This window comes from Copadichromis virginalis, linkage group LG11, assembly GCF_057382275.1.
Source record: "Copadichromis virginalis isolate Kocher_CV1m ecotype Utaka linkage group LG11, C_Virginalis_male_GT1.1, whole genome shotgun sequence".
Taxonomy (NCBI): domain Eukaryota; kingdom Metazoa; phylum Chordata; class Actinopteri; order Cichliformes; family Cichlidae; genus Copadichromis; species Copadichromis virginalis.
The window spans coordinates 13,795,203-13,809,152 of record NC_140628.1 but is presented as its reverse complement, the minus strand read 5'-3'; the positions used below and the strand labels follow the sequence as shown (position 1 = coordinate 13,809,152).

Genomic DNA, 13,950 nt, shown 5'->3' with positions numbered 1-13,950 from the left:
TCTCAGAACAATTCTGTCTCAGAATAGTTTCGTATTTCTCTGCAGTAGACCCAAACCATGCTCACAGCACATCATAGCCACTGGCTCCCCAAGGTTTAGAGATCAGCAGTTTGGGTGTGTGTACATGTGTTTGTGTGTGAATACCTTTGTGTTTATGCAATAAAAGAGCTACCCGATGAGCCTGTCTTTAAATCTAAATGTTTTCTTCATCCACTGAAGTCTTTTCTTTGCATGCACCAGAGATGCTTGGAAAGTGGGAGACCCAAGCTTGGCAGACTGTGACCGAAGCAATCTATGCAATCAGTGACTCAGAATCAGCAGAACGAGTTCAGTGAAGAAGTCTGAAATATTTTACCTTTCTTTCTAACATCTGAATATATCTCTCCATCAGCAAGGGTTTTCCTTTGGCTGAGTGTCCAATGTAAGATGACACAATTGTCTTCCCACACAGAGCCTCTGACTTTGGACATACTCCTTTACATTTGCGTGCATGTTTCTGTGCGCTCCCATTTATAAAAGCAGTGACAGACGAAAGAAGCAACATCAAAGCTGCAGAATTTTACAGCTGTAGTATCTGTCATTGCTTTCAGAGTCATCTCCCTGAAAGAGTTACATCACTGAAATCATCAAAGTCTTGTGCTCGCTTCAGACCTGTGTAAATTGTAGTTTCTCTGCTTTTCAAGACAGACCTTATTAAAATGTTTTCATGATGAGATCACAGTGTTTCAAGTCTGTCTTAAAACTACGGTCAGGTGGCCGTATGGACATAGAAACAGACTTTTTTTGGGCTATATTCATTGGTCTCTTTCAAACAAGGAGGACCCCTTGGTGATAGGGCTGTTCGATATAATGATATATATCGGATGACGATATAAAAACGTCGTTTATCTCCAAAAAGATGATTCTGTTCATCTGGACGTAGCGTTTTGTGGGAGAAACGTTTCGTCACTCATCCAAGTGACTTCTTCAGTCTCAGCTGACAGCAGGTTTCCCCAATCTTATAAACAGTACATTTGCATAATGACTGAAACCAGCCCACTGAGGGAACAATGGGCTGGGAGGTCAGTTCCTTAATCTTAATTATGCAAATTCTCATGACCATTGATCAACAACCACTGACCAAAACCCACTGATCAAAGACCACTGATCAATGGCCATGAATACCATTCACAGATTTGGGGAATGGCTGCAATCACAGCATTATAAGATGGCAAAAGATGTACCCTTAGGTACGTAAATGGCCTCCTTGACTCCACGCTCAAACCAGCTTTCCTCCCTGTCCAAGATGTGTACTTCCTCATCCTTGAAAGAGTGTTCACTGGCCTGGGCTGTGCGATATGACCAAAATCTCATATCCCGATATAAGAATTCTATCGTCCCGATAACGATATAAATCACAAAAATGTAACATTTACTGTAAATTCTGTGAATCTCGGGCAGCTCGACTTGCGTGAAGTGTTTCCAGCTGGCCGTCGCGTACCTGGAGTCGAGTGTTTTAACTGATGCATGAAACGATACATTTTTAGACATAAGTTGTAACACTCTACTGTAGCACCGTACATGATTTTCAGACTGACAGAACTTAAATGTTAAATGGCTGCTTGATTCAGTAGATGGCAATTATTTAGTCAAATAAGAAAAATAAGTAGTAATTATTTTTGCAAAGAGCAATGTTGGTTTTCTTTGCTGTATAATAAAGCTTTATTTGTAATTGGTCTTTATAGGTTATAATCATAGCCATTATTAACTTGCTCTCCAGATTTTTCAGTAATTTGCAGAGGAATGGTCACTTTGAAGACTCTTAGTCAGGTTTGTTGTACACTGTAACACAGAAACAGCACTAATGACTGTTACTAATGATCTTGTTGCGGTCTCCGACAGTGTTTTTGCCGTCCTTGTCCTGCTTGAGCTGAGTGAAACATTTAGTATAGTTAGTTGCATTATTTCACTACAGATACTAGAACACAACACTTAAGCAAATGCAAAGCTTTGATTTGTACTTTTGTTAAAGCTGGGACTGATGCTTTTCACCTTATGCTTCCCTTATGTACAATGATTAGAAAACACTTCAGTTCAGGTGATATAATTATTGCTCTACAGTGTAAAGCCAGATTACAAAAATCAATTAAACTCCAGGCATGGACATGTTTAGTTTTCTGCTTTTACTTTCTAACTAATTATTTTTGTCAAGCTTGTGTCCTTCAACACAAACATTAACCATAGCCATGACTGCCTATCGTGGATGTGGAGCCTATCCCAGCTATCATAGGTCGAGAAGCAGGGCACACCGCTGGACAGGTCGCAGGGCTAGGGGCTGGTTCCCTGTTTAAATCCAGAATTGAATTTAAAATATTTACTTTCACCTACAAGGCCTGAATGGTCATGCCCCATCCTGTATCAAAGACCTCCTATTACCATGTTCACTGTTGGGCCACAGGCCTAATTGTGGTTCTTAGAACTTACCCTAACATTCAGCTATTAGGGTTTGGGAGACAAACTCCATCTTTACTTGATGAACTTGCTGGACTTCTGTTTTTACTCACCATGTGTTTACAGTATATGCCAATGTTTATATTGTAGGATCTTTACCTTTACATTATAAAGCACCTTAAGACGAATATTATTGCTGTGAACTGTTGCTTCAGAGATAAAATTGTGTTGAATTACAGCATGTTACATGCTACACACTGAATTATTTTTGCATTATAACAGCAGAATTGTTACATATAAATGAGTAGTGACACTATTTATGTTATGAAATGTCTTGTAGACTCTGGAGACACTTATCCTTGCTGATTGTGTCAAAATGCATTTTAGTTTAGAAAAAGCCAAGAACAGAAATTGTAGGTTTTATAGTGGTCATGAGTCAAATCTGCCCTCATGATTTGTAAGATATTACCAAGCTTAAAGTGGATATGTACATAAGCATTGCATAAGCATTAGATTACAGCAGTTGTGAGTTATGAAACATCACAGAACCATTTACAGCATCAACAGAAACTCTTGGGGAATGTCTAATAATATTCATGAAATACGGAAGTAATAGATTGAAATCATGTTGTTATGGACCATGCATGTATTGTACTTAATCCTTTGTTTAAAAAAAAAAAAAAAATACCACTCTGTCAGACCATTTTCTAGATTCAATGCTATTTTAATTTGTAAGCACCACACACACAGGCTTTGGTCTCCTGCGGAGGATCATTTCAGTGGAGCGCTGCCAAGCAGAGCAAAAAATAATTGAAGTATACTAGTATAACTAACTGAGAAGCACATAAGGAGGAGGTTCCTTCATTCCCCTGGAAAAATTTAATACATCTCTGTTAACATTTATGAATCTGGAGGGGGTTTCCTTATTGCTTCTGGGGTCTGAGCATGAAGTGAATGTTCTGCCTTTTCAATGAAATTTTTATTCCCGTTTGCAAAGATATGCTTCTTCTAGAGTTAAATTCACAGATATGTTGCAGTGGAGTGTTCAGTCATAAACATGGAAACAAACAGCTTAACATTTAATGCATTTATTGCTGGAAAACCAGATTTGGGGGAAGCAAAATAGTCAGCTTCTGAACCTTTTACACAAAACGCAGTGTTAAGTCAACGTCTATTTTCCATTTTCATCACTTTATATTTGTAACACATTTTAAGAAGCTAAATTATTATGAATGAATAGATGAAATGGTTATTTTCCTGTAACATAATATTTTACCCATTTTCTCTATTGATGAGCAGCCATTTTACTGGCTTAAGTTTGAGAGAATTAAGAGTTAAGTCCTGAGTCACCTCTCATTTCATATTTTCTGAGGAAAATAGGAAACAGGTGTAGGGATTTACTGAAATCTGTAAACAGAAGACAAAATTGTGACAAGCTTGAAAGTTAATATTTGGTATGGCTCTGCAGAGGCCAATCCATGACTGATAGTGTGTGTGCGTGTGTGTGCGTGTGTGTGTGTTTAAATCTGAACTTGCTGCACTGGCAGTAAGTTTGAGATCATTGTTATGCTAAAACTGAAGCCACAGCCAATTTCGGGATGGTACTGTATCAAAATCTGGCCGTACCTTTCTGTGTTCATAATTCCATTACTTTCAACAAGCCGTCGACACCACTAGCTGGAATGGAGACACTCACCGTTGTACACCTCTGAACATACTGATGACATGCGGCCTGTTACTGACTTTCTGTCCAGTGGAGTGATGATTTGGCACACCTCAGATTTTTCTCTTCGTTTCCCTTCTTTAAAAATGGCTCCTTGCACTGACACCATTTCTGATGAGTCCTCTGTGAACAGTAGATGGATTACCTGAAGGTCCTGAATTTTGTTTCTATTTCTTAAGGACATGACTTCCTCCAATTGTCCAGTTTCCTCAGATACTTTTTTTTTTTTTTGGGAGCACACATTGCACACCATGCTAATAGATGATAAATTTGCATGTAATAGCTCTTTGGGAATCACCTTGTTGGTACAAAATACAGTTTTATGCCCTTCAAACTGTTACAATTTTTCATATACTCCACTAATCAGAGGGTACCACCATGTTTATTGCAGCAGGCTGCTACCAGATAAGTGCCTAAACATACAAATTTAAAAGTGGTTGTTTGCCAAGTTGCCTGTTAGATGTAGACAGAAGGCACAACACTGGCTCACTTGTTTAGTTTGATTCCTTTATGCTTGAACATTCATGTCATTTTTAAGTGGCTTAAAAAACATTCCTAAGAAAAGGTGAAGTACAAGGACTGGACTGAAAATTTGTGAAAAAACAGCCACTGTCCACTTTTGAAACTTTGAAAGACCCTCAAGAAAGCCTCGTTGCTCAAAACCACTTTAAAAAACGACAAGTACATCTGCCTCCTTGGAAGCAAAATATGACGAAACGAGAGGTGGCTCAAGTCCTTTACACATTGCATAAACAGATGCATCTGCTCTTTCCTGGTTTGAATTGACACTGATTGTTCACCCTCTACCCCTCTCTCTTCACAGCAACAGGAGCAGGACCCCACCAATCTTTACATATCTAACCTGCCTGTGTCGATGGATGAGCAGGAGTTGGAGAACATGCTGAAGCCTTTTGGTCACGTCATTTCCACGCGGATACTGAGGGATGCCAATGGCCTTAGCAGAGGAGTTGGCTTTGCCAGGTACCGCAGGATACTTGGGATTCTTGAGTTACTGAGATGCTTTCCGCTACTAGCTTTGATTTTATTTAATTTTTTTAAATATTAGATATTACTGCACTGCCTTAAAGGTCACTGAGGGGAAAAAAATAACTTGTGAATTATCGACCATATGTTTATTCTGATTGCTATAATTACATATTAGGCACATAATAAAAAAAAATGTTAATATAATTACTATAATCCACATTCTTTAAGATAATTACAATGTGATCCTGAGCTGATTCGTTTCCATTTGCAGCTGAAGGTATTTTAGCTGTACAGATCCACTTTGAATATATGTGTATACGGAGGGGGGGCCTTCTCAGTTGCATCCTAGAGTGTGTCAGTGATTAGAATGAAGTCGGCTACATTCAGGGTCACTGGCTACATGAACAAAACCCACGACCCACACAGTCATGCGTGTTCCCATCCCGAACACACACACAGCCTCTAACTCTTCAGTCACCGTCACCGTTTTGCTGTTCTCCACACACACAGAGGCTGACACACTGGCTTTTGCTTGCCAAGCAGGCAATTAGTCATTGAGCTGTGATTGGGTGAGCAGAGCTGAATAGGGGCAGACAAAGAGGACATGACACACAACAGATCAGACTGAATGGAGCTTTTAAACTGGGACAAAGGAGAGGAAACCCCATAGAAAACAGACACACAAACACACAGACATGCACAGTCCTACCTAAGGCCTTTTTCTCAGGCATTCATAGATAACCAAGATGCATAAACCAGAAGGCACTTACAAGACTGCCCTTATATCTGGATGGATTACTTTTAAAGAACCTCAGTACCTTTTTTGCATGTTGAACTAAGCAGAATTGTAGCTTCTGTATTTTGTAGCAATTGTCCTAAAGTTCCTCCTCTTATTTTTCTTCATCCCAGGATGGAGTCAACAGAGAAGTGTGATGTGGTGATTCAAAATTTCAATGGGAAATTTTTGAAAACCCCTCCAGGCATGACTGGTAGGTGTCATTCTGAGACTGAGATTACAAATCCTGCCCGTAGACTCTGAACGTTATCCATCTTTGATAAAATTTCAATGTGTATTGTCGAGAAAAGAACTGTGTCAGAAAGCTGACAAAGTTGTGTGGTCACATTTATTTAATCAAAGTCAGCGTTATGGAGTTCGAAGTTTTCAGCAGTTTTTCATGAATTTATGGCAGGTTTTATCAGTTGCAGTCATGCTATAGCTGTATGCACCTTTTGGTATTACAATGTCAGTCTACATCCAACTCACGGTCAATGCAACTGATAAATCTTCTCTAATTATCTTCTCTCTCTCATGTTTTTTTCTCCCCCACTCGTTGAACTTCCTTGAGCTTATTTAGCAGGAAGATGTGAGTGATTAATTCTTTCTCTGAACAAGATGCAGACTGAGGCACACACGCAATGAGGCACATGTACAAACATCAGACAAGCAGCTCCCAAGGCAAACAATCTGTCTCCACATTTTCCCTCAATAAACAGCAAAAACTTGATGCCTTTTTAACTCTGAGCTGAAGACATTTGAAAAGGGTGGGGTGGAGGGATATCAGTAGATGTATAGGTGACATGAAAAAAGAGGAGAAAGAAAATGATCAGGATTTGACTGAGGATGTCACGGTATTTGAAGGGAAAAAAGCTCAGAGACAAGATTAAGATACAGAAAGATAAGGTATGGTGTACTAAAGGAAATTCAAAGACAGAGGGATTTGTACTCTGGCAGTACGGCACACACATGCACTGTGTATTGTGTGGTATAGTTGTGTAATTTTATAGCAAATTAAAGATGTATCCATTCCCCCTTCTGTCTGCAGCCTCTGTCCGTCTTTGACAGAAAAATAACATCACAGCTCTTCGTATAAGAATAATTAATACAGTGAAAATCACAAGACTTTGCAAGTTGGTTTCCATGGCAAAGCTGAGAACACTTTTTTCAGATTATATGCTGTCAAAGTAATCACAGTTATAGATTGTTGCCTCGGTCCATTTAATCAAAGCTGCAAAGAGGAATCCCACAACGGATTATTATGTTAATAATTTATACATTTATTAACTTTTGCCCACAGTTAATGTGACAAATTGCAATATATTTAATGATACTTCAGTGTGTATTGATGCATATTTGAGTAACATGAAGCATTTTCATGCTAACTATGGATAAAATTATCATGCACAAAGTGAAAGGAGCTGCTCATATTACTAATCCAGTATAGCACGCAAGTCTGTAGTCAGTCTTAAAACTGTAATATTTTCAGGTGCGTGTGCAGCCCACAACTTAGTTTTACTTTTTTTTTTAAAGCAGCTTTAAGTCGATTGGTTGGGACTGAACTTAAGTGCATTGCTAACTTCAGCAGGAACTATGCTTATATTTCTCTCTTATGCAGTGTTACTATAAAGTTCACCAAGTTTTTAGCCTCAATTTAGACAATTTTTGGATGAATTGAATTGACTTCTTTTAAGTTCTTTCCTTGATGAGCTGTGAATGTATGTTAGAATTTTTCTGTCAGTACGTCTGTTCTGTCAGTACGTCTGTTCTGGGTTTTTTTGCTCCTGAGTTTCTTTTCCTTGTCATTTTTTTTTTTATTTTAAGACTTCATTTTTTGTCTGTATTCTGTGTTGCTCATTTATTTTAATATTAGTTGAGCCATAGACTGAAGTTGATCCTTTATATTTTGTTACAAAAGATAATATCTAACCGTGCATAAAAAATCTGTCTCCCCTTAGTAAGCAAAAATGTTAAATAACAGCTCTGGGGTCTCATAGCCTCCCTGGGGCAGATACTCATTCAAACAAAATATCTACAAATAAACAATGTGTATGAGCGGGTCATTAAAATCCAGCTTCTCCAGCCTGCAGAGGCACTGCTGTGCATACTCTTTAACATTCACACACCTGCCGGTCTCCTCCTGGCCAAAATTAAAACGTCACCAGAGGGTTTCAGCGTGATTTTTAGTGTGATTTATGGCATGTTGAAGAAGGAAAGGAGAAGATGTCCTCTGCTTGCTCAGCAGTCCCCTGTTGGTGAATGTGTAACGTCTTGGTCCACTGCTGGATAGCTCTGTAAGTCAACAACATATATGTAAGAGTCAAAAAAAAAAAAAGGTTCTTTAGGGAGAAGAAAGTGGGTGTATACCTTGTCACTCTAATCACATCAAATACATACTAACCAATATCTCTTAGGTGATATTATAATTTTTGATTCGCTGTAGGTCAACATGATGAATATCACATGTGTGATCAACAATCATAGGTCAATTTAACAAATCTTTTTAAAAAGTATTATTCATACAGTTTTATCCAATATTAAATTAATATTTTTAAAGTATGTAAAATTGTGAGAAAGTCCTGTTTACTCATAAAAATGAGTGCAATTCCGAAGCAGTAAAGCACCAAGACAAGAAGGAAAGTGAATACTGCAGTGGAACGTATCAGCTTTTACAAGGTGATTGTACACTTTGAGTTCATAGTCAGCTCTTAGTTTACAGTGCAAGTCTTGCATTCAAATACAGTTGCTAAGTCCACCAAGTCACTGACCTCTACGCTGAAAGAGTGTATTGCTTGTTGTTGCCGGGGTTATCTACTCCGTTTACTCATTTTATACATCTGTTGTCTGTGTGTGCGCACATGTGTTTGGATGTGTACAGAATGCTTAAATTTTACTGCACTCCCACACCGCTGAAATTGGGAGAACCCGTCCGCCTGTGTACTCCTCCACAAAAGACTTTGACACACATACTGTGCTTATTCGTTTAATACTTAAGAACAAAGTGTCTCTCCAGAGCCAGGTTTTGTAGATTTATGTTCTGTGTCACTGACAGTCTGTAACATTTCCAAAGATGCTGCTGTGACATTATGACAGGCTTTTGTACTTTGTTTTGTTCTTTGTCTGCTTATTACTTATACTTGTTGCCTTAAAAAATGTTATCAAAGGTTAAAGCATCTATGCTGGTGCAGTGTAGTCAACAATATGCATGCATGTCACTGAACGAGGATGTTTGTGGATTTTTGCCTGTATTTCTCTGATTCATACCACAGTCTCTGCTTCTTACACACAGCCAACAGTAATATTTAACTCTTAAGCTTCAGAATGAATGCTTACATTGATCACATGACCAGGACTTCTGTTAGCCCGTTTTACCATAAAGTTTATCGATTTTTGACTCCTATTTTTTTTTTGTTTATACTTTGGTCTCGCTCTATTTACATTTCATTTAGAATTTCAAAGAGTCTGGGTTTGCAGATCAAAAAGATGTTCATTGCTATTTTACCAGAGAACACACAGGGATGTAGTGTTTAGCACTATCACCTCACAGGAAGAGGATCCTTGGTTTGAAACTTGTGGTTGATCTCAAGGATCTCTCCCAGTTATTGTGCAGTAGGGAACCACACCATTAAGACACAGCACAGAATATCAGAAGCACAGCAGGCATCTGATATGACACTGATATGACTGCCATGGCATGAAAGGTGGATGTGGTTTGCAAAGTGGCTTGCAGGTGAATTTTTTTTAAATTACTTAAATTATATCTCTGCTTCACAGATTAGATTCCTTAGGTATTTATTAAGTTGTAAACATCTTTACCCCTAATCATCAGCCACAAATTTGAGATTCTCATCTAAGATGTAAATTAAGTGCAGACAGTAGGTGTTTGCTCTGTGTTAACATTTGATAATGTTATGTCCCCATACTGTGAGGTGAAAACATAATTCTGTTTCTACTTCTTCTTCCTTATCCCTTTATATTAAAGCTTGACATGATTAAACTTTAATAAATGTTGACAAATTTAAAATCAGTGCTTATTTAAATAAAAATAAATGTAAAGAAATCTGAAGACCATTTCAATGTTGACTTCAAACACTGTTTCCTTTGGTTTCAGCGGTGGAAGTCTTTCCTCTCTCAACACACTATTCACATCCTAATCGCTCACTATTTGTACTGGTCCAGTGACATTTCTTGTTCACTCAGTGGTCACCCCCCCCCCCCCCCCTCTTTTTTTTTTTTCTCCTTATCTCATCTTTCACTGTGTGTCTTCCTCTTGCACTGTTTGATATGGCGTATACTGTTGTAGTTTTAATAGCTCTATTTGTCCTGCCTTCCCGTAATGATAAGGCAAACGGGACAAGAATGAACCAAATCCAAATCTGAGTTAGCATGTTATCATTCAGTAGTTTTTATAATAATCAGAGAGCTTTAAAAATGCATGGAGCCTTAAATGTCTCGTAAGATCATGAGGCATTAAGTCCCTATTCACTGGTGAAGCGGCTCAATGCTTTCATAAATGGAAACTGAGTTTTATTTGATGTTCCTGATAATAGAGGAAAAACTGAATGATGCTTTACTGAGAAAAAGATTGTGTGGAAGTATTGCACTGTGAGACTTGTAATCTTACATATGGTTTTTTTTCAAGGCACTGTTTAACACTCAGACACAAGTATGGGTATAAAAATGTGCTGCTTTTGAAACTGAGACCAAATAACAATGATGCCATCAGGTTCTGATATTTGCAAAATATTTGCTTCCATCTTTGCATAATGCCTCATTAAATACATCTCAGCCTCAATACATTTTATTCTTATGTGACTAAAAGGCTGTTTCATATTAGTAAGTTGAATACGTTCACATTTTGTTCCCTATGTCTGTTAATGTGTATGACAGTGGAGTTAACATCCCTTTTTATTCTTTTTTTTTTTTTTTTCTCCTTTCATTTTGACTCCATTTGGTTGTTTGTGTTATTGAACATTTATTTAACCCTCCTTTACTTTTTTGCCTACCTTGTTTGACCTACCTGGCTGTTTTTTGCAATTTGGTAACAGTGTTACAAATACATACTTATTTCAGCCTCTCGTGGATTCTTCATTTAGCCACATTTGGGGACTGGATCCCATTTTCCAACTGAGCGACTTCCTATATTTGCTAATGGATTGGATTTTATTTTAAATAACTTTTTTCCCATTTGAAGGATTTGTTCCCACTCATATGATAGACCCCTTATTGTCTTCATAAGCCAAGTCTTTCTACTTGTCTAAAGACTGATGCGTGGCTTAGAAGCATCAAAGCTAAGATCAATATAATTTTCTGCACCTAACCAGGTATATCGAGAATAACCTTTCATCCTTCCTCATACTTTTCTTTCCCTCCTTTTTCTTCCCATGTGTCCCTCTAGCTAGAGCTGAAATAAATGTATGTTTGCCCTGCTGGAGTTTGAACAGTTTCTTTAGTGCCCTACCGCAGTTTGCAATATCCCACAGCTTCAGCAACTGGTAACAGTATGTGATTCACTGTTCACAGTACAAGCCACCCACCTTTTTACCTATGAACAAGTCCTGTTGGCTGAACATAAAATGCCACAGATTGCAAACTTTATTTCAGATCAATAAAAGACTTTTTTTTTCTCAACCCCACTGCATTCACCTAAATACAGACACAATCAGACATGCACATTCAGGCTGGACTTAAATCTTACTGAGATGCTGTGGCACGAACTTAAACAGGCAGTTCATACTCAAACTTTTCACTGTGGCTGAATTCAAACAATTCTGCACAGAAGAGTTGGCCTATACAGTGATGTGAAAGACTTATGTTATTAGGTTTAGGAGGCAATTATTTTTATTTTTATTCATGCACTATATGTTTCTGATATTGTTGCCATTTTTTTCCTTTAGTCGTGTTTTTGCATTGGATGGATAACATGTTGCAATGGTTGTATTTAACAGAAGAAAACTGTAGTCAAACAATTGCACGGTGATTGCTGCTGCAAGTCTTAACTAATGAGTACAAATAAATCCTGTGTGTGTGTGTGTGTGTGTGTGTGAGAGTGAGTGAGTGAGTGAACAGGCACTTGTATCTTCTGACCACTGTAATGTTTCTCTTTCCCCTGTAATTACTTTCCCTTATCATGTAGCTCTTGGCAGGTACTTGCTTAGTAACACTGAGTTCTAGTAAAACAAACACACACTGACACAACAACACACAAATCATAGTAGCTCAGTGTGTGGGTGGCTGGGTCCTTTTAGTTTTGGTTGTTGAGTAGTTTAGTTTGCACATTGTTCAGAAGGATGCAGGTGAGAATCACCTAAGAATGACAATAAAGCAAAAACAAAGGATAAATGTAAAAACCCTAAAAGTTGACAAATCAAATAATTTGTTAGTTTTGTTCAAAATAACACACAACTCTTGTCTTGCAGTTTAAAAGATATTTTTTTTTGCACATACAAAATAGCCAGTTGCAGTTAAAAACCAACTCAAAGTGAAGTCCAGATAGTAACACTAAGAATTCAAGCTTTTTAGTGAAAGGACTGAGGTCCTGTGGTCTTCTCTGCAATAAAAGGATCAGGCCTAGTATAATTATGTAGTTTAAATGATAACCCTGTTTGCAGAGAGTAATTTGAAATACTTGAATTAAAAAGAAATTAAACAAAGGTGTAATTTGTAAAACAGTTTTAACATTCTGTGCAGCTTCACTCTGTGAATGCCTCATATAGTTCCACAAAATAATCCTTAAGAACATATGATTTCATCCAAAAGCTACTTCAGGGGGGCAGTTTAGAGAAAGAATATATATACACAAGTTTTCACAGACTGACTTTGCTCAGATATGCTGCTCATAGTAAAAACTCTTTGAAAGAAAAAGATCTATGACTTTTTTACTGATAGTACACTGTATGGATAAAAGTAATGGGCTTTAGCTCTTAATTCAGTTGCTTTCACATGGTTACAGACTCAAACCCCTACCAGTGCAGTCTGCTTTTACAAGCATTTTTGAAAGAATGGGTCACTGAATATAAGTGTGGTGCTGAAAGAGGATGGCACTGTTGCAATAAAATTGTGACATTTCTTCTCTTATTGCATAATCAATTTTAAGTGGTGTGAGTGCTATGTTAAAGTGTTTAGGACCTACAGTAGCTTAGCCATAAAGTGGCACACCACGTAGAGTTACACGATCACCAAGTGCTGAGGTGCTTCAAACCACCACAGCTGCCATCAAGATTAGCAACAAAAAAACTGTGTGCAGAGAGCTTCATAGTTTCAATGGACGAGTATGAACATGTAGTGTAGTTTAACCCGTAAGATGGACAGTAAAAATATATGCCTCCAACCAAGAAAGTACTGGGATCGAATCCACTAGCCAGCTGTGACCTTTCTTTATGGAGTTTACATGGTTGGGTTTCTTCCAGGTTATCTGGCTCCCTCCTACAGGGTGCCTTCTCTCGGCTCACAGCTCAGCTTCAGCTACACTGCAATCCTGAATTTATAAACCTAAGAAAATGAATTGATTACTATTGTTAGTAGTAGTAACAGTATAAGGGATGGATTTGACCATGTAGTTATTTAAATGATAGCTCTACTAACTAGCTACAAGGGATTTTTCTCAGTGGTTTCTTAAATTGCTGGGGCAAGCTCCTACACAGATTCTAATTAGAGTCATTCATGCCTCCCCCTGAAACCTAAGAAATTGAGCTGAGAGTTCTCATACAAAACTATATTTCTCCTATCTGCCTGCTCTATGCTTACAAGGAAAAAAGCCTTAAGAAAAAAGAATGTTGTTTTGGTTAAGGGGCTTCAAGTTACTCCTGAATTCAGCAATTACATTTTTTTCTTGTCAATGGATTAGAATTGCATTTTATTGCATCACCCCCATGTCCTGTTAAAAATAAATAAATAAATAAGATAACAATCTAAACCAAATATCCAAGCATTTGTTTATGACAGCGTTGGGTAATTTGATATGCCCAAAAGGATCTGACACAGCTGTACCCAAATTCATCATAAATTCATCACATTGTGTCTTATAGAGCGAGGA

General features: G+C 37.8%; 1 protein-coding gene across 2 annotated transcripts in view; it reads left to right on the top strand.

Annotated features, from left to right (window-relative positions):
- The window catches only part of LOC146698199 (RNA-binding motif, single-stranded-interacting protein 3-like), a 133,943-nt gene that overhangs the window by 90,591 nt on the left and 29,402 nt on the right, over positions 1 to 13,950 (top strand). For both annotated transcript variants that reach the window (XM_085473226.1, XM_085473227.1), the window contains exons 5-6: positions 4,977 to 5,134; positions 6,050 to 6,129. In XM_085473226.1, the coding sequence (XP_085329352.1) occupies positions 4,977 to 5,134; positions 6,050 to 6,129 (238 nt within the window). The remainder of the gene's footprint in view (positions 1 to 4,976; positions 5,135 to 6,049; positions 6,130 to 13,950) is intronic.